We start from the raw sequence: 23,750 nt of genomic DNA, 5'->3' as shown, positions 1-23,750 counted from the left end.
AAGGAAGGAAGGCAAAAGAAAGGAAATTATAGGCCAGTTAGTCTAACCTCAATGGTTATTAAGGATGAGAGATTGAGGTACTTGGAGACTAATAAAATAAGTCAAAGTCAGTATAGATTCTGTGAAGGGAAATTTTGCCTGACAAATCTGTTAAGAGTCCTTTGAGGAAGTAACAAGCAGGGTGGACAAAAGAGAGGCAGAAGATGTCATTTACTTGGATTTTCAGAAGGCATTGAATAAGGTGCCACACATGAGGCTGCTTAACAAGATAAAATCACTTCCTGTAACGCCATAGGATAACGCCAAGAGTCCATGGATAGCGGAATGGCTGACAGACGGGAGGCAGCAAGTGGGAATAAAAGGGGTCTTTTCTGGGATGGCTGTGCTGACTAGTGGTGTTCCTCAGGGGTCAGTATTAGGGACTGCTGCTTTTTAAATTGTTTGTCAAAGATTTAGATAATGGAATTGATTGCCTTGTGGCAAAGTTTGCGGATGATATGAAGATAGGAGGGTAGGTAGTACTGAGGAAGCAATGCGATTACAGCAGGACTTAGACAAATTAGAAGGATGGGCAAAGAAATAGCAGATGGAATACAGTGTTGGGAAATGTATGATAATGCATTTTGGTAAAAGGAACAATAGTTCAGACTATTATCTAAATGGGGAGAAGGTTCAAACATCAGAAGGTGCAGAGGGACTTGGGAGTCCTCGTGCAAGACTCCCAGAAGGTTAATTTACAGGTTGAGTCTGTGGTAAAGAAGGCAAATGTTGGTATTTATTTCAAGGAGAATGGAATAGAAAAAAACAAGGAGATAATGCTGAGCCTTTATAAGACAATAGTCAGGCTGTACTTGGAGCATTGTCAACAGTTTTGTGCCCCTTATCTCAGAAAGGATGCGTGGTCATTGGAGAGAGTTCACAGGAGGTTCACAAGGATAATTCTGGGGTTAACATATGAGGACTGTTTGGCAGCTTTGGGCATGTACTCTCTGGAATTTAGAAGAATGCGTGGGGATCTGAAATTACAAGTAGGCTAGACAAGGGAGATGCAGTGGATGTTGTGTATTTGGATTTTCAGAAGGCCTCTGACAAGGTGCCGCACATGAGGCTGCTAAACAAGATAAGAGCCAATGGAATTATGGGAAAGTTACATATGTGGATAGAGCGTTGGTTGATTGGCAGGAAACAGAGAGTGGGAATAAAGGGATCCCATTCTGGTTGGCTGCCGGTTACCAGTGGTGTTCCACAGGGGTCTGTGTTGGGGCCGTTTCTTTTTACGTTGTATATCAACGATTTGGATTATGGAATAGATGGCTTTGTGGCTAAGTTTGCTGATGATACAAAGATAGGTGGAGGGGCTGGTAGTGCTGAGGAAACAGAGAGTCTGCAGAGAGACTTGGATAGATTGGGGGAATGGGCAAAGAAGTGGCAAATGAATTACAATGTTGGAAAGTGTACGGTAATGCACTTTGGTAGAAGAAATAAACGGGCAGACTATTATTTAAATGGGGAGAGAAGTCAAAGTTCTGAGATGCAACGGGACTTGGGAGTCCATGTGCAGGATACCCTTAAGGTTAACCTCCAGGTTGAGTCGGTGGTGAAGAAGGCGAATGCAATGTTGGCATTCATTTCTCGAGGAATAGAGTATAGGAGCAGGGATGTGATGTTGAGGCTCTATAAGGCACTGGTAAGACCTCACTTGGAATACTGTGTGCAGTTTTGGGCTCCTTATTTAAGAAAGGATGTGCTGACATTGGAGAGGGTTCAGAGAAGATTCACTAGAATGATTCCGGGAATGAGGGTTAACATATGAGGAACGTTTGACAGCTCTTGGACTGTACTCATTGGAGTTTAGAAGAATGAGGGGTGACCTCATAGAAACATTTCGAATGTTGAAAGGCATAGACAGAGTGGATGTGGCAAAGTTGTTTCCCATGGTGGGGGAGTCTAGTACAAGAGGACATGACTTGAAGATTGCAAGGCGCCCATTCAGAACAGAGATGCGAAAAAATTTTTTTAGCCAGAGAGTGGTGAATCTATGGAATTTGTTGCCACGGGCGGCAGTGGAGGCCAAGTCATTGGGTGTATTTAAGGCAGAGATTGATAGGTATCTGAGTAGTCAGGGCATCAAAGGTTATGGTGAGAAGGCGGGGGAATGGGACTAAAGGGGAGATTGGATCAGCTCATGATGAAATGGCGGAGCAGACTCGATGGGCCGAATGGCCGACTTCTGCTCCTCTGTCTTATGGTCTTATGATCTTATTGAAACCTACTGAATGTTGAACGAACTAGATAGGGTAGATGTAGACAGGACGTTTCCCATGGGGGGGTATCCTGAACTAGAGGACACAACATCAAAATTGAGGGGCGACCCTTTAGAACAGAGGTAAGGAGGAATTTCTTTTAGCCACAGTGTAGTAAATCTGTGGTATGCCTTGCCACAGACTGCGGTGGAGGCCAAGTCCGTGTGTATATTTAAGGCGGAAGGATTATGGTGAGAACGCAGATGTTTAGGGTTGAGTGGGATCCGGGATCAGCCATGATAGAATGCCGGAGCAGACTTGATGGGCTGAATGGCCTAACTCTGGTTCTATGTCTTGGGATCTTATGGACTTTCGGAGAATGAGGAAAAATCTCATTGAATATGGAAAGGCCTAGATAGAGTAAATGAAGAGAGGATACTTCCTGCAGTGGGAGAGTCCAAGACCAGAGGGCACAGCCCCAGAAGGATATCCCTTTAGAATAGAGGTGAGGAGGAGTTTCTTTAGCCAGAGGATGGTGAATCTGTGGAATTCATTGCCACAAATGAAATGGCTGTGGAGTCCAAGTCATTGGTTATATTTAAAGTGGAGGTTTACAGGTTCTTGATTAGTAAGGGCACCAAAGGTTATGTGGTGAAGGCAGGAGAATGGAGTTGAGGAGGATAATAAATTAGCCATGATGGAATAGCAGAGCAGACCTGAATGAGCTGAACGGCCTAACTCTGTTCCTATGTCTTATTGTCTTATGAGTCTATGACTAAGTGACTAAGCGGTGAACAATCCAACAAACGGTGGAAATGATTGGCTTGGACCCTGTTAGACATTAGTAATGTAGAATATTGGAAGTCAATCTTCACTGGTTCATTGGTGAGACTGACTGGGCAGGGGAGGGGGAGCTGTGTTGACTTGGTTGCTGCACGAAGAAGGCCCCTGTGCCTTGGAGTCGCCTGTTGTGGTCGCTGGTGAAGGAGATACTGACGCTGGCTGGGTGCTGCTGGATTCTGTACTGGATTGGGGGCTGGCCCCCACCTTTCGGTGTTGCCCTCCAGTGTTTGATCCCAGGTAGACAAGTGGGATTGCGTTCTTCTGTCGCTGCACATATGCAAAATGAGAAACTGCTGTGGCTTGTTCTTGCAGAAACATGGCTCCAGGACACCATCCATGCACCAGCAATCTGCAGGCCATGACACTCAGGGATTTGGGCTATTTTATTATTTTTATATATATATATATATCTTGTAACCATGTTTTTCTGCTATCATAATTATGTGTGCTATATGTGCTGTGTGCTGTATTTTGGTACAGTGTTTTGTATCCTGGCCCCAGAGAAATATTGTTTCATTCGGCTGTATTCCTGTGTTTGGTTGAATGACAATTAAACTTGAACTTGAACAAAGTACACATATGTATTTGTTGTTGGCCTTGTAGAGAAAAGATCTTGCAAAATAACTAGCATGTGTTGATGTTAATGCAGTTTCTTTAAAAACAAGATAAGTTTGCATGTTTTAACAGCAATGACGAACACACAGAAAATTCTGGGGAACTCAGCAGTTCAGGCAGCATCTATGGAGACGAACAAAAAGCCCGAGGAGAGTTCTCAGCCCAAAACATCAGCTCGTTATTCCTCTTCATAGATGAAGCCTGACCTGTTGAGTTCCTCCAGCATTGTGTGTGTGTGTGTTGCTCTGGATTTCCAGTACTTGCAGAATCTTTTGTGTTTATGAACTGTTGCTGGAATTGTGTGATTGGATCGATTATAGGGTATATCTTTGAAACTTGATTTGGGTTGCATTGCCTACCTGAACCTTAAAGCGTGTCCTGATTTTTCATGGTTAACCTACTACTGGACACCTAGAAAGGAACAGAAATAGAGAATAGGCTTCATTGATAGGAAAAGACAATGGCTGCGATATAAACACTACAGACTTCAATACAGAAACCTCAATGCATTAAAATTACACTACTAAATAAATCTTAGCATGCATCTCCAAGTGCAAGATCGTGGTCTGCACAAACTAAGTAATTTTGTTACTATGAAAAAAGTAAACCAATCGCAAGGACAAAAATGCCGTTGTTTCTATGTCTAATGACAGCTATAGTATTTCACAATCAATAGTTCTTTGGCTTAGCCTGAGAAAAATGATTGGTCGGTAATTGTTTTCGGGTTTTTCGTTTTACAGTGCAGTTTACACAATTAAAGTTTTAGCAAGAGTTGCATTACAATTATTGGTCATTTTAGTTTTGTTTATAGGAAGCAGGGTTATATCAGGAAAGGAAACAACGATGTGATCATTAGTTATTGCTAATTAGCCATTTTAATAACCTAGAATTCCTACGTTTATCACATTTTGGAAGGTTTACTTTTTTAACTGACAGTAACTGCGTCATTTGTAAATATTTAAAATAACTGTTGCATATGCAGCAAAATTATAGAGTTACTATTAGTGTTACCTTGTATTTGCAGGGTGTTTAACGTTTAGTCATCCTTTGAGTCCTGCCGTATATTCTCTTAATAATCAGCCATCATGTCTGATTGCCTCTTAAAGATAAATCAGCCCCTCTAAACTGCTTTCACGAACGGTGAAATTCAGATACATTAGCACTGGAAATTGCAAATAAAGTTTTTTTAAATGTGAAGGTCAAACAATTGGGCAGTGACATTGATGATTTTCCTAGTAAAGACAATTATTATCACTCCGGTAATGCATTAAATGCCCTCTTGTGAGTGAAGACAAGAATGGGTTTCCATGTAAAATGCACATTATGATGGGATATTTAATGCGTAGGAAAGTTCAACGCACCGAGGGCTAGGCATTTAGACAGAATGTAGCGGGAAGAGATCTTACCTCATTAATCTCCGTTACATTGTCATGAGAGACATGCTAATACAAACAAGTCAATTAAGAGTTTTGCGTTTAGTAAGATAGTTTAAAATCCATTTATTGCTCTAACAGTTTCTGCATTAAAGTTTTCTAAAGATCAATCAAGTAAGCAGATTATCGTGTTAACTTCTTTTTAAATTTATTTACATCCCAATGGGTGTTAAAACCGCTTTTATATCTTACACAATATAAAAACCAACTCTAAGAGTTAGTTTTGGTTTATAATTGTAGCAAACAGTTTAGGCATTCCTGCAGAACAAAAGAGGCAGACATTTAAGAACTAGAATGAAATAATTCCAAATTTTAGTTCTTTACAAAAGAGTTCAGCTTTATTGGCAAAATGTATTTGACAAATTAAAGTCACCTATTTAGATAAGCTTACACATGGAACTTTTATTACCACATACAGGTAGAAACACTAAACAGATCACCTTAATAAAGTTAGCTCCATACATAGCTGATTGAGTTCAACTCCAATAAACATCATTTGTTTAAAATTAAATTTTACAAATTAAATATTGAACATCTTAAACTGACAAATATTAGAAGAAGACAGTTTAAAACAACTTATCTACAGCTTGTTTATCACCTATTTCAAAAAAAATCTTGTTACAGTCTTCTATTACCCCTAGACAAGCATTTATCTTTAACTGGTGAACTTAGAAACTTAAAACTTGTCACCAGTTCATGCTAGTTGAACATTACTTCTACACATAGTACAATGAAAAATCATTTGAAAGGAACAGCATCCTTGTCGAATGGTGAGGGGACTGACTTGTTCATTCTATAAGTTACTGTCATAAAATAATGACAACCTCCATTAAAGATTTTTTGGGAATAGGAGTGTATAAGGGTACCCGAGACAAGCTATCTCTAGGCAAGAAAATAAATGAATATTACTTGTCTTGCAGTTGTTTTTATGATGACCATGTAATCACTGAGCTGAGGTCATAGGACAAGGGCAGCCTTCAATATCTACCATAGGGATGTTCTCTGTATGTCCCTCTTGACCTTGGGATCGGTGCTTTCAGACTCGGTCGGGAAGTCACCCATTCTTCTTTACCTTGCAAACAGAAAGGCAAAAGCAAGTCCGAGATGAAGGAAGGAACATGCAATGGACGAGCGTCATTTCCTGAACAAAATCTCTTTAGGAGCTAGTGGGTCAGATCTACATCTTTTGGGAAGAACAAGAGCAAGTATTTCATCACTGTGGAGAACTGAACCTTCCGATAAATAAAGCCAATGCAACAGACTGTTTAATGTTGAGTGCTACAAAAAGTGTGGCATTCTAGCATCGCAGTTAGTACAACATTATTAGAGCCTCAGCTGTAAGACTGGGGCTAAATTCCTGCCTGCTGTCTGTAAGGAGTTGGTTTGTTCTCCTGGTGACTGTGTGGGCTTCCTTCTACATTTCAAAGATGTGGGTTAGGGTTAGTGAGTTGTGGGCAAATGTAGTGACACTCGTGGGCTGCCCAGCAAAATGCTCGCTGATTTGATTTGACGCAAATGACGCATTTCACTGATTGTTTCGATGTACATGTGACAAACAAAGAAACTCTTTAAAATTACACCCAATGTATCTGGAGCATCTGTAACTTTGTTGTACATCCACTGAACCGGCCACAAAACTACTGTAAATAGCTGTCAATCACATTTCTATTCTGGGCCTCTAAAAATTGAGCTGGATACTTTGCACATATGTCAAAGGCTTTACAGCATAACTTTTTTTTTGTTAGCATTTACTGAGGAAGTCTCTGCTGTATCCCAAAGGAACAATTGTTCTGCAAAGCTTCAGCTATTTTAGATCTGCTGCTCACCACAACTCCCTCAAACCACTTTTAGCTACATTCATAATCTGGTTAGAACAGAGTCATAGAGCACAGAAACAGGTCCTTCAGCTCATCTAGTGGTTTTATGCCTGTCTACCTCCACCCTGACCATAACCCTCCATACCTCTTCCATCAACTTTTCTTAAATGGTACAATGGAATCCTCATCGGCTGGCAGCTCATCTCACACTTGCACAACCCTCTGAGTGAAGAAGATCCCCCTCTGATTCCTCTTAAATATTTCACCTTTCACCTTAAATGCATGACCCCCTAGCTCTAGTTTCAGATAAACTGAGGGGAACAGCCTGTATGCATTCACAGTATAACTGAGTACTCCTCATTGAGATCTCCCCCCACTCTCCTATGCTCCAGCAAATAAAGTGCTAACCTGCTGGAGCAAACAGAAAGGGATCATTAATGTATATAAAAGCTTTGAAATATCACTGAAAATGTGCTCCCAACTATTAAGGTGGGCTGTGGGAGCAAACTAAAGACCACATGGAGTTGCTGTTCGAAATAAGAAATCGATTTATTAAAAACTGGCACGTACCAGTCAAAGCTGATCTACCTGAGCATGAACTCGATACAGCTTTTACATGCTCAGTTGATGAGATTGCCAGTAAAACTCCATTCTGATTTACAGAACGGTGGCTACAGGAAGACTTAATTAATTACAGACTAGGTCCTAATTATAGAATGAAATGAGGTCTAATAGTAAATCCATTTTTCTATTAGAAAAATGGGTCCATGCTATTAACATAATCAGTGAAATTCCTGAAGCTTGGGTGTCGTTGCTGCTGCATTCCATGTTTCTACTTTTGTCTGCGGTTCCCTGTTACCACAGTAGCACAGTCCGCGTCCCTATTTCCTAATTATTGGTCCTCACTAATCTTTCCAAATTTAACATTTTCCTAAGACTCAGGTCTTTCAGTCCTGGCAGCCTCCATTTACATTTTCTCCACACTCTTTTAAGCTTTTTGATACCTTTCCTGTAGGTTGGTGACCAGAACAACACATGTTACTCTAATGTACATTAATACAAAACTATTTGAAAACAAATATTTTCCAAAATGTTGTTTGATCAACCTGATTCATGAAATCAAAAGATAAGCCATTGGAACACAGAACCTAGAACACTCCAGCACAGTATCAGCCCTTCGGCCCACAATGTTGTGCCAACATTATAACTTACTAATTGTATAACCTCATAACCAATAACTCATAACCGGTCAATTATAGATAACTCTGAACATCCTCTACATAGCACCATCCAGAGACAGAGAAGCAGTTTCAGCGACAGGTTACTATCGATGCAATGCTCCTCAGACAGAATGAAGAGGTCAATACTCCCCAATGCCATTAGGCTTTACAATTCTACCGCCAGGACTTAAGAACTTTTTAAAAGCTATTATTAATGCTTTTTGAGATAGTGATTTAGATGCATATCATATTTTTTACTGAGTTAAGTATTGTATGTAATTAGTTTTGCTACAACAAGTGTATGGGACATTGGAAAAAAAGTTGAATTTCCCCATGGGGATGAATAAAGTATCTCTATCTATCTATCTATCAATAAGCAAAGCAGTTTGTAGAAAGAAATCTAAACACAAGAGATTCTGCAGTTGCTGGAAATCCTCAGCATCATACAAAACGCTGGAGACAATGGCAAATGATACTTCTCTAGATGGACGCTTTGTACATTGGCCACCAACTACTCCAGGAATTAAACCTTACTCCCCAATCTTGGTGATCTTGTGGAACTGACAGAACTCAGAAAGGAACAACATGCTTAAGGAGGATGGGCAGTGAGGTGGAGCACAGCTTGCAGGGATAGGAGGGACAAGGGAAAGGAGATGTTGGCGCAGTAGCATTGTGGTTATTGCAACACATTACAGCACTGGCTGTAAGATTACAGCTGCTGTCTATCTGTCCTCCCTGTGACTGTGGGTTTCCTCCACTTGCTCCGGTTTCCTCCCACATTCCAAAGATACACGGGTTAGGATATGAAGTTTTGGGCATGCTATGTTGGCGCTGGAAACATGGCAAAACTTGCAGGCTGCTCCCAGCACAATCCTCGCTGATTTGATGCAAAAACACATTTCACTGTACGTTTTGATGTACTTGCGATAAATAAAGCTAATCTTATGGAATGGGAGAGAAAGGGCGAATGGGTGGGAAGAGGGGAGAGGGGTAGGAAAGGAAGTAGAATGGGAGATGGGGCAGAGAGGAGGGTGAGAACAGGAGAGGAGGGGAGGAGAGAAGGGGAGAAAAGGGGATAGAAAAGAAGGGGAAGAGGAGGAAATGGAGACAGGACAATAGGAAGCATAAACAAAAGGAATGGGGTAAGTCGACATTTCAATTCTGATGAAGGATGTTGATCCAAAACATCCATAGATGCTGCCTGACATGCTGAGTTCTTTCAGTATTTTATGTGTTGCTCTGAATGGGAGAGGAGCTTAGAATGAACAGGAAAAATCAATGTTTCTGACCGTTTCAGCCTTTGTCTGTGCTTGCAATCCATCTCCCCTCTCCGTCTATTTCTCTATCTCCTTCTCCCCTTTTCCCTAAGATCCCATCCCTCCCTCCTCTCTGGCTCTCACGATTAAAAGATGCAGTAAAACTTGAATTTCCTGGTTTTACTTAAAGGCCATTAACTGTACCTTTGAACAAAATGCAAATTGACCAAGAGTCTAGAATTAGTTCACAGCATTGATACTTCAATTTTGAATAAAACTAGGATTAGTTAATCATTTGTGTTTCATGTGGGAGCTGCTGAGAACAAATTGTAAGGTCTCACACTGTTAATGAGACATTCACATGTGGAATTGTGAAGTGTGTTCGGGAATGAAACTAGACATTAGTTCTAGGTTTAAAAGATGCCTGTCCATAAGACAATAAAGCATAATCAGGCCATTTGGCCTATTGAATCTGCACTGCATTCCACCATGACTGATTTATTATCCCTCTCATCCCCATTCTCCTGCATTCTCCCTGTAATCTTTGATACCCCTAATAATCAAGAATCTATCAAATTCTGCTTTAAATATATTCAATGGTTGGCCTCCACAGCCATCTGAGGCAATGAATTCCAGAGATTCACCACCCTCTGGCTAAAGAAATTTCTCCTAATCAGTGTTCTAAAGGGACATTCTTCTACTCTGAGGCTGTGCTCTCTGGTCCTAGACTCCCCCTCCATAACCATAACCCTTTCAATATTCAATAGATTTCAATGTCCAATAACCCGGATAATTGCAGATACAATAGGGTTTTTTAAGAGCCTCTTAGATAGATACACGAAGCTTGGAAAAATAGAGGATTATGTGTGTAACGCCCTGGGAAAGGTTTCACTGTTGATGTAATGGTTGTTCTGTAGCAGCAGTGTTTGGGTTATGACTAGAGATAACAGGGGTTTTGGAATGTTACGCCGTCCAATTTTTTTTTCTTGTTAAGTGCCTGAGAGCCAGTTGTTCAATTTCTGCGTACATCTTTCAGCTAGAGAGGCTAAATTGTTTGCGGCACAGAGGGGCCATTCAGACTGCTGAGGTGGATCAGTTAACAATGGACCAGATAGCAAAGGGCGCCCAGTCCCAGGACCTGATTGCTTGGGGTCTCCGACTGTCTCGTAAGGTGTCCCCCAAACCCCGTTTGTTGAGCTGATCGAGGAGGAGAATGCGTCGGAGGCCTCTGTCAGCAGGATACAATCCTTGGTAGTGGTTCCCTGCAGTGAAGTGACCATGGATAGCCCATCCTGGGGAGTGGTAGAGGAGATTGTGCAGAGCTGAGACCTGAGATGTCCCGGTTATAATCAATGGGTGTGACCCCCCCCATATGATGGAGCTGATAGGGAGGCGGATCCTCTAAGGGGACGGGCTATATAGAGGGCTGCTGGCAGCCGATGTCACACCAGAAGGGGAGCGGACAGTATTTTCTGTTATAACTGTGGTGAAGAGGGACACTTCAGGCGGGAGTGTGAATGACGGGAAACCCCACGGAGAGTGAGCCCCGGGTACCTAAGCAGATAGAGTCGTTGGGAAAGCTTAAAAGAGACCCAGTGAGGGGATAGCCTGGTGTATCTGGGGGACACACATTCCCAGCAATATATCAAGGAACACCTTAAAGTAAAGAACCATATTCCTGAAGGCTTAGTGGGGCCAAGCTCCAGTGTATTGCTACAGATTGAGGGTATTTATACTAGACCCATACTTGACAGTTTGCTGTACCATTTACTTTACATCCAGTTACCGGAATTGAGTCCTGGGGAAATGGCAGCTGCTCAGCGAATGACCTGGGCATCAGTACCATTTGGTCAGCGGTCGAGAAGGGAAACCTGGCCCAAGCAGAGAAGACGAAACATGCGTCGGTGCCTCCGTTACTGAGAGAATGGCTCAGACTGGAGCTGAGGAACCGGATCCTATACGGGTCACGTCACCTCCGGACCAACCTCGGCGTTCCCAGCTGGTTCTGCCTGAGAAGTATCAGATGGTGTTGAAGACACTTTATGATGATGCTGGATATTTGGGGGTTGAAAAGGCCTATGGATTACTCAAAGACTGGTTTTACTGGCCCAGAATGAAGCCAGAGGTCGAAGAATACTGCAAATCATGCATTCGATGCATACAGAGGAAGACGCTGCCTATCAGGGCAGCTGCCTTGTCTCACTTGCAGATTGCGGGGTCCCTGGACCTGTGTGTATGGATTTCCTGTCAATACAGCCAGATGCCAGCAATATGGCGAATGTCTTAGTCATCATGGATCACTACACCAGATAGGTGCACGCTTTCCCTACCAAGGACCAAAGGGGGTTATGGGAGAAGTATTTAATCTATTATGGCCTCCCCAGGTGGATACATGGTGATCAGGGACGGGATTTCAAGAGTAGGCTGATCCACAAGTTACTGTGCATGCTTGAAGTCAAGGACTACTCCTTATCAGATGCAGAGTGATCCCCAGCTCAAGAGGTTTAATCGGACCTTGCTAGACCTGCTCGGAACCTTGGAGATCAGCAAGAAGAGCAGGTGGAGTCAACATATTGGACATCTGGTTCACAGTTACAACTGTACCTGAAATGAAGCTACCGGGTACTCGCCATATTCTGATGTTTGGACGCAAGACCTTTGTCTTGGGACTGACAAGGACAACCTACCACCGAAGACTCATCTGAAATATGTGTCTGATATGAGAAGGGAGCTGAAAAGGGCTTATGAATTAGCTGAGGTTGCGACTGCCAAGCAGAATCAGGGAAATAAAAAGAGGTATGATCAAAAGGTTCGGTTCTCCCAACTCCTGCCGGGAGACCCCGAGTCCTCATAAGGAACTTGGGGCTACCCGGGAAGCACAAGTTGGCTGAATGCTGGGTGGCAATGCCCTATGTAGTGGAGAGTCAGATGCCAAATGCATGAGTTTTCTGTGTGAAACCAGAGGAGGGGAATGGGCCTGTCAAGATTCTCCATCGGAACCACCTTCGGCCTCTGGGACAGGAGGTGCAGGTTGCCCCAGAGCCCAACCTGAAGCCTACACCTAGTAGGAGGATTCTGCGGCAATGCGGGGTGACTGCAGGAGAGATTAGACTGGCCCCACCCCTGAGTGGGACACTGATTTGGAGGATGGGGGAATGAGGTTCTGGTACATGCTGCCTTTTGCTAACTCCCCACTGATTGAGGAAGAAATTCCCAACCCTCCTCGCGCTGAGTCAGGTGAAATCAGGGGGGTTATCTGTGGAGAGCTGGGGTCCAGTGGGACCCTGCAAGGGATGAAGTGGGGCTCGGCCAAGGGACAGAGGGATCCGAGTTGCAGGAGGGCACGAGTGATAAACCGGGGAGGTCTCGCCAGGTAGACCAGAAGTATCCCCAGTAGTGTGGGAACATGAAGAGGTAGATGAGGGGGTACGGAGGTCTCAAAGAATCAGCAGACCACCGGATAAGCTGGCCTATATAGAACCGGGGGAACAGAGTGTGGCTCCTACCGCTTTGGAGAGCTATGTCACTGCCTTTTACACCTGGGTTGGATTTTGTGGTTTGCAGGAATGGTTGGCAAATTATCTCAGAGTCATGAGGACATGACTAAATTTGGTGGGGGGAGAGTGTAACTCCCCGTAATGTTTCACTGCTAATGTAATGGTTTCTCTGTAGCAACAGTGTTTTGGTTATGACTGGAGATAACAGGGGCTTTGGAATGTGCGCTGTCCAATGAGGGAAGCGTTTTTCTTTCGTATGTACCCAAGAGCGAGGGATTCATGGGTTTTTTGTTCAGCTGAATATGGAGAGAGAAGAATTGACGACACTCAGAGGAAATCGATGGAGAATTAACGGACGAGAAAAACCGTGAGCTCCAACATGGGTCCTTTTCTGTTTGTTTTCTTTACTAACCCTTTAGTCAAATTAAGAATTATAAAGCTCAGTCATTTAATTGCATATGGTGTTCTGCCTGATATTTCACGGTACTGATTTGTAACAGGGCAACACCTCACACAGTATCCCCACAAATGAGATTTCACAAGTTTGGCGGGGCCAGAGACTCTTTTCCCCTAGACTAACGCTGCTGGCCAAACCCGAGGATACCATGTGCTAGGGAAATTCTAGGCAGTTTCTACAGCAGGTCACATGGTTGGGCATAACACTGTGGGACGAAGGGCCTGTAATATGCTGTCGATGTCTATGTTCTACGTTCTAACCCCATTCTTCTAAACTCCAGTGAGTGTAGGCACAGAGCCATAAAATGCGCCTGGTATGTAACCCCTTTCATTCCTGTGATCAGTCTCGTGAGCCTCTCTAATGCCACCACAGTCAGTTTAGATAAAGGCCCCACAATACTGCTCGCAATACTCCACGTGCAGTCTGGTCCAGCATTAACCTGTACACATAAAAACAAGAAAAAATAAATACATGGATTTGAAGACTAGTATGTGTTCAGTAACACATACCACAAGAATGGTTTAAATTTATATTGTCGTTGAAGCGTAGTTTAAAATAAAGCATGGATGGTTGTGGGTGCATTTTGGGATGTAATTGACAGTAGATCACAGAAGAAAACATTAGTGCATGCAACCAAAAGCTTGTGAAGATGTGAAGGAAAAGCAAGAGGAGCTGATCCAGCCCCTCAAGAAGCCCGCACCCAGTTCTAACTCTGTATTGCTGTTTACTCTCTGTACCCCTTCAGACCTTTGCTTGTTCAGGATCTATTCTTAGCTGCATTTAAAGACTCTGCTCCCATTGAGTTCCAACACTCCATGAGAAAAAAGAATGTTTCCTTATCTCTGCCTTGAGTACACGGCAGCTTATTTATAAACGGTGACTTTGAGTTCTAGATTCTCCAACAAGAGGATATACTCTCTCCGCAGCAAAACATACACAATGCTGGAGGAACTCAGTGGGTCAGGCAGCATTTATGGAGGGAATAAACAGTTGAAGTTTTGGGCCAAGGCCCGTCATTAGGATTTCATCTGCACATCTTGGTCATGGGGACTGTTTTAAAGAGGAACCTTAAAGGAGGAGGAAAAGATAGAGAGGTGGAGGTGGTCTGGGATGGGAACTCCAGAGCTTGGTGCCTTAGCTGACGAAGGCATAGATCATCAATGTGTAGGATCAATGATGGCTGCGTCACCCTGATTCCCGAACCACAGCAGTATGGCACTTTTGCAAGGTTTTATAACAAAGTCAAAGTAAATTTGTATCACAGTATATACACACTCAGTGGCCACTTTATTAGGTACACCTGCTCATTAATGCAAATATCTAATCAGCCAATCATGTGGTAGAATCACAATGCAAAAAAAAAGCATGGAGACATGGTCAAGAGGTTCAGTTACTGATCAGACCAAACATCAGAATGGGGAAGAAATGTGATCTAAGTGACTTTGACCATGGAATGATTGTTGGTGCCAGATAGGGTGGTTTGAGTAACTACTGATCTGCTGTGATTTTCATGCAATATTCTCTAGGATTTACACAGAAAGATACGGAAAGCAAAATAAACACCTTGTTAATGAGAGAGGTCAGAGGAGAATGTCCAGACTGGTTCAAGCTGACAAGAAGGACAGAGTAACTCAAATAACCACGTGTTACAACAGTGGTGTGTTGGAAGAGCATTCCTGAATGCACCACACATTTGACCTTGAAGTGGTTGGGTTTTAACACAAGATGGCGCCTGCGTACAACACTCCTTTGGTCGACATCTTCTGGATAGATCATGAAACCATATATCTCACTTTCATCTATTTTTTATTTGTCTTAGATGCGAGTCTGCAGCTGTTGGACCCTGTGATTTGCTGTTTGGAGATCGTTTGGGTGTACCAGCGCTTTGCAGTCTCTGAGAGGATTCCAGGAGGCTGAGGCTGAGGCAGCGGCAGCATGCGCGAACCTCACGGTGGGCAGGTTGCAGGACGGGGTGTGAGCCAACATCCGACTCCATTTCACCGATTAAAGCTTCCATTGTTCGCCAACTAAAGCGACAAGGGAGATTGAAACATCGAGGTGAATGCGGGCATTGAGTGCAGGCTGCCTACCTTTTGGTCGCAGGGGATCGTTCTGCTACTAGAGGGGACAGCTTGCCACTGTGCCCGGAAAATTTTACCTAGGTTTTTTGTGTTTTGGATATGGATTTGGACAAAAGACTGTTTTTCAGTTTTATGGTGTTTTATATTGTTTTTTGTCTGATCTTTCTTGTTTTTTTTTGTATGGGGGAGGGGGATTCAGGGGCCGAAGTGCCTGTTCTGTTTTGTTCGTTGATCTGTGTGGGGAGGAGGGATTTGGGGGGGTTGATGATCATGCTGCCGTTCTTTTCTTTCTTGGTTTCGTGGTTATCTGGAGAAGAAGAAATTCAGAGTTGTAAACCTTCATAATAGTAAATGAACCTTTGAACCTTTTACAGCAGCAGTAGACCATGAGCATACACTCAGCAGGTACCTGGTAAAGTGGGCAATGAGTGAAGTCACCATGTACTACCCTGAGATTTCTTTTCTTGCAGGCATTTACCAGAAAATTAAAACAATAGAATTTATGAAAAATTATACATAAAGACAAACAATCCATGTGCACGTGAAAACATATTGTACAATTTTTAAAAATAACATTAAGGAAATGTTGCAGAGTCCTTGAAAGTGAGTCTGTAGGTTGTGGAATCAGTTCAGAGTTTAGGTGAGTAAAGTTATCCACACTGGTTCAGGAGCCTGATGGTTGCAGGGTAATAACTGTTCCTGAACCTGCTGAAGGTGTGGTATAACTGTAGAAGGTTATAGCGAACGAGAGGCCAGAGGGTATGGAGAGATCTGTGAGAACTATAACCACACATCTAAAACTGTTACATCAACTGTATTTACTTCTGTTGGCCGCATTGCTCAGTAAGGGTGAAGCTCATCTTTTGCTGGTGAATTAATAGCACTGCCCTACTTTTCTTGACCTGTGATCAAACTTTGTCAGAAAAATCCGGCCAGATTTCCACTATTTAAAGCACTACAAACTATCGCATTACTGCAAATGAAGCTTATGGTGCCATCAAAGAGGTCTGGGCCCAGCTGTTTCCAGAGACAGGCTGAAACACCTGCTGGCCCCTCCAGGGGGCAGTACCCTGGGAGACAGAGGGTGGGAGGAATGGTGGAGCTGCCTTCTTTTCAACAAGACATTACTCTGAGGCTGTGTCTGCTCCCTCAGATGAATATAAAATTTACGTTATACTTTGGCAAAGTACAAGGTTAATGGCAGGGTTCTTAGCAGTATCAAGGCACAGGGGGATCTTGGGATCCACGTCCATAGATCTCTCAAAGATCCTGCGCAAGTTCATAAAGTGGTTAAGAAGGTGCCTGGAGCGTTGTTCTTTGTTAGTTGGGGGATTGAGTTCAAATGCCATAGTGTAATGATGTAGCTCTATAAAACCCAGGTTCGAACATACCTGGAATATTGTGGCAACACGCACAAAATGCTGGGGGAGCTCAGCAGGCCAGGCAGCATCTACGGAAAAGAGTACAGTCGACGTTTCGGGCTGAGACCCTTCATTAGGACTCATATTGTGTTCATTTCTGGTTGTTTAGTTATAGGAAAGACGTGGAAACTTCAGAGAGGGCACAGAGGCAATTTATCAAGATTCTGCCTGGATCAGAGAGCATGTGTTTTTGAGGAAAGGCTGAGAAGGCTAGGCTTTTCTCTTTGGGATGAAGGAGGATGAGGTGTGACTTGATAGACGTGTACAAAATGATAAGAGGCATAGGTTGAGTGGACAGCCAGAGACTTTTTCCTAGGATGGAAATGGCTAATGAGGGAGCATATTGTGAAAATGATTGGAGGAAGGTATAGGAGTCAGATGTAGATGTTTTTTAACCACAAAAATTGTGTGTGTGGGCGTGCGTGCGTGTGTGTGTGTAACATTATTTTAAAAATGTTCTAGATTCCCCAACAAAAGGATATACTTTCATGGGGATCGTTTTAAGGAGGTAAAGATACAGTTGTGGATACATTAGAGACATTTAAGAGACTCAGATAGGCACATGGATGAAAGTAAAATAGAGGGCTATGTGGCAGGCAAGATTTAGACTGCTCTTCAGAGTTTTATTTCTTTATTTATTTGGCGATACAGCGCTGAGTAGGCCATTCCAGCCCTTAGAGCCGTGCAGTCCCAGCAGCCCGACAAACCCAATTAACCTCACCTAATCATGGGACAATTTATAATGATCCGAACAAATTCCGAACTCTGGTATGTCCTGAGCTGTAACAGCATTGTGCTAACCGTTATGTCACTGTGGTGCCCCGAAGTAGATTAAAAGGTCAGCACAACATTGTGGGCTGAAGGGTCTGTGCTGTGCTGCACTGTTCTATCTTTGTCAAAATTTAACCCTCACAAACCTATCTCACAGCCACTTGGAAGAGTTTCAGGAAATCAGTCGCTGCATTGATCGCATTTTCAAAGGCATTCAGTTGGCTGTAGGAAGCTTTAGGATCTCCTGAGGTGCAGGAAGAAGCTCAGAAGTCTAAGCCATTCACTGCGTTCCTTCTATAAAGAGTGTGCTGTGTGTGCATTCAAGCTGGGAGACGAGAAGGTGCTCAGAACCTGTGTGTGGAACAAAGGCACCTGGACGTACAAGTGCTCAGTTCCACTGAACGTGGCCACACTGCTACACAGGGCGATTAAGAGGGCATTTAGCACACCGGACTTTCTTCAATCCAGTTGTTCAGTTTAGGAGGAGGGACACGTTGTAGTTATACAGCATAAGTTTGGAGCGTAGAAGGTTGAGGGGGGACTTGATAGAGGTATTTAAAATTATGAGAGGGATAGATAGAGTTGATGTGGATAGGCTTTTTCCATTTGAGAGTAGGGGAGATTCAAACAAGAGGACATGAGTTGAGAGTTAAGGGGCAAAAGTTTAGGGGTAACACGAGGGGGAACTTCTTTACTCAGAGAGAGGTAGCTGTGTGGAACAAGCTTCCAGTAGAAGTGGTAGAGGCAAGTTCGATTTTGTCATTTAAAGAAAACTGGATAGGTATGTGGACAGGAAAGGAATGGAGGGTTATGGGCTGTGTGCAGGTAGGTGGGACTAGGTGAGAGTAAGCGTTTGGCATGGACTAGAAGGGCTGAGATGGCCTGTTTCCGTGCTGTAATTGTTGTATAGTTATATGGTTATATAAGTTATTGGTGAGACTGCACTGTATACAGTTTTGATCACCTTGTATAGGAAAGGCATTGTCAGGCTGCAAAGGGTTGGGAAGAGATTTACGAGGGTGCTGCCTGGACTAGAGGGCCCGAGTTATCGAGAGAGATCTATATTCTCAGGAATGAGAATACAGGAGAATGAGAGGAGATCTCATAGAAGTTTATAAATTCATGAAGGGTATGGTTAGGTGGATGGTCATATTCCTTTTCCCAGGGTCCAAAACTAGAGGGTATAATTACAAAGTAACCCCACCTTCACCTTGTCAGTTGTAAAAGGCAGGAACTCCCATTGGCCACCCAGTTCCATTTGAGTTCCTATTCGCACACTGACCCGTCTATCCACAGTCTCCTTTACTGCCACCATGTGGAGCAACACCTCACATTCCATCTGGGTAGTCCCAAACTGATGGCCTGAACATCAATTTCTCTAACTTCTGGAAACTACTCCCCTTTGCTTCCCCCTCCCCCCCATTAATTTTTCCTCCTTTCTGGTGGCCATCTCAACCCTTCTCCTGCTCACCACCTTCCGCTGATTCCCCACTCTCCCTGTTGTCTCCTATCAGATTCCTTCTTCCCTTCCTTCACTTTAGCTCTTCCACCTGTCACCGCCCAGCTTCTTACTTCATCCCCCCTCCCCACCCACACTCCTTCCACCTCACCTGGTTCCACCTGTCACCCGCCAGCTTGTACTCCTCCCACCCACCTTCTTATTCTGGCTTCTGCCCCCTTCCTTTCCGATCCTGGTGAAGGGTCACGGCCAGAAACGTCAACTGTTCATTCCCCTCCATAGATGCTGCCTGACCTGCCGAGCTCCACCAGCATTTTGTGTGGGTTGGGTAACATTTTGCGGTCGAGATCCTGCATGTGTGTGTAAAGGGGGAGGGGAGGGGTGAAACAGGGACTGGAAGGTGCTGGCTGGAACCGCTATGTGAGGACTATGATCGATAGATGGAGCCATACGGGAGAGGAGCAGTCAGGAAACTGTGACCCATGGTAGAGACATTTAAGGAAAGAGGAGAAAAAGAGGGCATATTGAATCACGATGGAGCCCAGTCGAGGGGCTGAGGAACACAGATGGGTGGGTCAGTGATAGGGTGTTTTTGCTGTTGTTGTCCGGTTGTTGCTTGTGTTGTTCTGCTGAATATGGCATTGTTGGTGCCGAACGTGGCAACACTTGCGGGCTGCCCCCAGCACACCCTTGGCTGTGTTGGCTGAAACGTTACTTCAGTAGTAGAGCAGCATGAGTTCTCCACGTCGTTGGGGCATTATACTCAGTCAGCTTACATTTTCATAGCACCTCTACATGGCATGTTTTCTAAAATGGTCATAGAAACATCCAACAGAATTTGGCATGACTGCAGAGCTGATTCTACACTTTCTATACGTTTCTTTCTGCAGCAATTGTCACACCATTAGAATCTGGCTATTCCTGGGTTACGTCTCATCATTGGAATGTGGTTTGTCTCTAGTCCGTGTATGAGATGATCACAACTTGTCTTCTTTCATTCTTTGTTCTTGCAGCAATAAAATGGACCTAACCACTAAGCTTTATGCCTCATTCTTGACTACCAAAGATTCTCCTGGTTTGTATCACCAGGTCCAACATAGGGTATAGATAGGGTGAAAACACAGTCATTTTCCCATGAAAAGGGACGTAAAGACTAGAGGGCATATGGCTAAATTGAGTGGAGAAAGGTTTAGAAAGGATCTGCAGGGCAGCTTCTTCACATGTTGAGTTGGTGCTTACATGGAACGAGCTGCCACAAAGTATTTGAGGCAGGTACAATTAGACCATTTCAGGGATATTCGGATTTAAGGAAATGGATAGGTAATATTTAGAGATGGGACCGGCGGTCACTTTGGCTGGCATGAACAAGTTGGGCTGAAGAGCTAGTTTTATTGCTGTTATAGTCTACGTGTCTCTTTCACTGAGCATCTGAGCCCAGTGTAACTGCCTCTCAAGCACCTCACAGCTACATCGTTTGGGGAAACATAAGTGACAGTGACCAATTGTAAGTGTACTGAACTGATGGTGTAATGAATATTGAAAAAGACTTGTGCTGGTTATATTTACTGCATAAATGATTAAAAAATACATTTCTGAAATTAAAAGTAAACAACTTTGTTGAAGAAGCATCTTCATTAAGGAAAGATAGAGTTTCAGCCAAAGAATTCCAAGCTTGACTCTGATCTGGTTGATGGTATAGGTGTCAAAGGTGGGCTGATAAAACCTGAGGTTAGACGTGGAACAAACTTAACCAGGATTAAAGATTAGCTTTTTTTATCACATGTACATTGAAACATACAGGGAAATGCATCATTTGCTTCAAATCAAACCAGCAAGACTGAGCTGGACAGTCTGCAAGTGTCGCCAACATAGCATGCCCACACCTCACTAGGGCTAACACGTACGTCTTTGGAATATGGGAGGCATCCGGAGCACCAGGAGGAAACCTATGTGGTCATGGAGAGAAGATACAAACTCTTTCCAGTCAGCATCAGGAATCAAAGCCCAATCCGGCACCATAATAGCATTACACTAACTGCTATGCTACCGTGAGGTAGGAAAAAATGATGAAATCTGAAGGGATTAGGAGGTGCAGAGGAATTTTTAATGGAAGGAATGCCTGTGTAGAAGTCTCTGCAATTTAACAACGCAGGGGATGGTGAATAGGGTGAACAGGATTTGATGTGTGGTCAGACACAGCTGAGATTTACAGATGGGTGTTGCAACTGAAAGAGAATTAAATAGAGCAAAGGCATGAATGAGTGGTTGGGTGTGATTGGAGGCAAAGGGAAAAATCACTGAGGGAAAGCTGGCAGACTTCCAAATGCTGATGAGAAGGGGTGCAAGGCTCACAGGCAGCAAGCTGGCAAGGCTGTGGATTACCTGGCTCAACATTAATGCCTAGGTGATGATGGGAGGGGAGCCTACTGTCCTGGGCACTGCTTTAATAAGGATGTGTTAGCATCTATGGAATTCACTGCCACAGATGGCTGTGGAGACCAAGTCTTTGGATAAGTTTAAAGCAGAGGTTGATAGTTCTTGATTAGTCAGGCCATCAAAGGCTATGGGGAGAAGGCAGGCAAATGGGGTTGTAAGAGAATAAATCATTCATAATTGAATGGCAGAGCAGACTCAATGGGCTAGTTTCTGCTCCTAGAGTCTTATGGTGTTATGGAATGTTAGGTAGAGTCAAAAGACTGGCCAAAGGTGATTTTTTTGCAGTCTAAAGCCATGTTTTGTTAAAGTAAGTCCAACTGTTAAACTGTAGAGAATAAATGCCCTTCCTCTGAACCAGGATTATCAGGAGCAACACACAGAAAGACCATTAAGGCCCAACAGTTCACACAAACCTCTTGCTATCCCTTTTCACCTTACCCTATCAACACATCATTACACTCCTCTCTTCCTCAGTCAGCTCCCACAGAAAACCATCTATACATTATCAGCTCCCACAGAAAACCATCTCTGCATTGTCAGCTCCCACAGAAAACCATCTCTGCATTGTCAGCTCCCACAGAAAACCATCTCTGCATTATCAGCTCCCACAGAAAACCATCTCTGCATTATCAGCTCCCACAGAAAACCATCTCTGCATTGTCAGCTCCCACAGAAAACCATCTCTGCATTGTCAGCTCCCACAGAAAACCATCTCTGCCATTGTCAATTCACACAGAAAACCATCTCTACATTCAGCTCCCACAGAAAATCATCATTATCAGCTCCCACAGAAAACCATCTCTACATTGTCAGCTCCCACAGAAAACCATCATTATCAGCTCCCACAGAAAACCATCTCTGCATTGTCAGCTCCCACAGAAAACCATCTCTGCATTGTCAGCTCCCACAGAAAACCATCTCTGCATTGTCAGCTCCCATAGAAAACATCTCTGCCATTTTCTCTTTGGTCTGATGTCATTGTCCTTCATTATTAGCAACATCTTAATTGAAAATAAAAAGGCACACAAGAGAAAGATGATCATGCTGTTAATAGTTCACCTCTTCTCCCTATACTATTCCTCCAGCAATTTGTGTGCGTTACTTTGTTGTTGAACCAACTGCACAACACTAATCACCGCTACTCTGTACCTACTGTGGTGGTGATGACTGTTGTGCTGGCTAGTCAACTGGCACAACACTATGATCAGCTCAACACCATGATCACGTTAATAATTTTGCACTAAAGCAAACTTCTACTTTGTTCTAATTGTGCTTTTTTCATGTATAAATCATTCATAATTCATGTTTATGTTTTTCTTGTGAATGCTGTTTATGTGCCTGTGATGCTGATAGAAGTAAGTTTTTCACTGAACCCGTTAATACATGTACTTGTGCATATAATAATTCAGCCAGCCTTGACTTTGACTTTGTTCAATCTCTGACTCCAGCCCTGACTGAGATTAGAGGTACTCAACCTGTGCATGGACTTTTTAAAGCAGAAACACAGGAGATCCTGCAGAAGATGGAAATCCAGTGTATCACACACAAGGTGCTGAAGGAACTCAGCAGGTCAGGCAGCATCTATGTAGAGGAATAAAGAGCCAATGTTTCGGGCCAAAACCTTTCATCATGACTTAAAGCTTTGGAGACATCCACTTTCCAATGCACACTCAATCATTAATAAAGAGAAAGTGGAACTGGGTTTACCATAACTGTTGTAGGTTTCTTCACTTGTTCCATGTCCATAGTCATAATATTCAGGGCCACTGCAATGTCAAAAACAGAGGATAAAGTGAAAAACAACTCCTTGGAAAACAGAAATTTCTATACTGATACATACATTATTATATATGTATGTATCAGTTTAGTATTCTCTCTCAAAGTAAGTATCATTTTATTGACAGGGCTCTTCTATAAGATGGAGTGCACTTATCACAGAAGATGTCCATCTAAGGCACTGAAACCATATTTTCTACTCCTCTTGTTTAATGAGAACATGGACTGAGCCACGTGCAGGACTTTCAACTTTAGATTCACCAGAAGAACTTTGTATAGGATACCAGCTGCTTCCTGGCCTGTAAGCTTTTGACTGTCAACATCAGCAGAACAGTTTGAACTTTACAGCATGGAGGTTCAGCTGGTACACGTTATGGCTCAGATAGGTACAGCCTTTCCTAACAGGTAGTTCACCAGGGGAACAA

At 43.3% G+C, this 23,750-nt stretch overlaps 1 protein-coding gene and 1 long non-coding RNA gene across 2 annotated transcripts in view; one reads left to right on the top strand and one right to left on the bottom strand.

Annotated features, from left to right (window-relative positions):
* LOC140733331 (uncharacterized) overlaps positions 1–15,645 on the top strand; it is a 33,341-nt gene extending 17,696 nt beyond the window's left edge. The window contains exon 3 of the long non-coding RNA XR_012100267.1: positions 15,201–15,645. This is a non-coding gene — a long non-coding RNA (uncharacterized lncRNA). The remainder of the gene's footprint in view (positions 1–15,200) is intronic.
* The window catches only part of khdrbs2 (KH domain containing, RNA binding, signal transduction associated 2), a 489,568-nt gene continuing 471,262 nt past the window's right edge, over positions 5,445–23,750 (bottom strand). Inside the window, exons 8-9 of the mRNA XM_073056524.1 lie at positions 23,257–23,315; positions 5,445–6,206 (exon numbers count right to left, since the gene is read on the bottom strand). Coding sequence (XP_072912625.1) covers positions 6,112–6,206; positions 23,257–23,315 — 154 coding nt within the window. The 3' untranslated portion in view covers positions 5,445–6,111. The remainder of the gene's footprint in view (positions 6,207–23,256; positions 23,316–23,750) is intronic.

Source organism: Hemitrygon akajei, chromosome 9 (assembly GCF_048418815.1).
Source record: "Hemitrygon akajei chromosome 9, sHemAka1.3, whole genome shotgun sequence".
Taxonomy (NCBI): domain Eukaryota; kingdom Metazoa; phylum Chordata; class Chondrichthyes; order Myliobatiformes; family Dasyatidae; genus Hemitrygon; species Hemitrygon akajei.
This window is presented reverse-complemented; position numbering and strand designations above follow the sequence as displayed.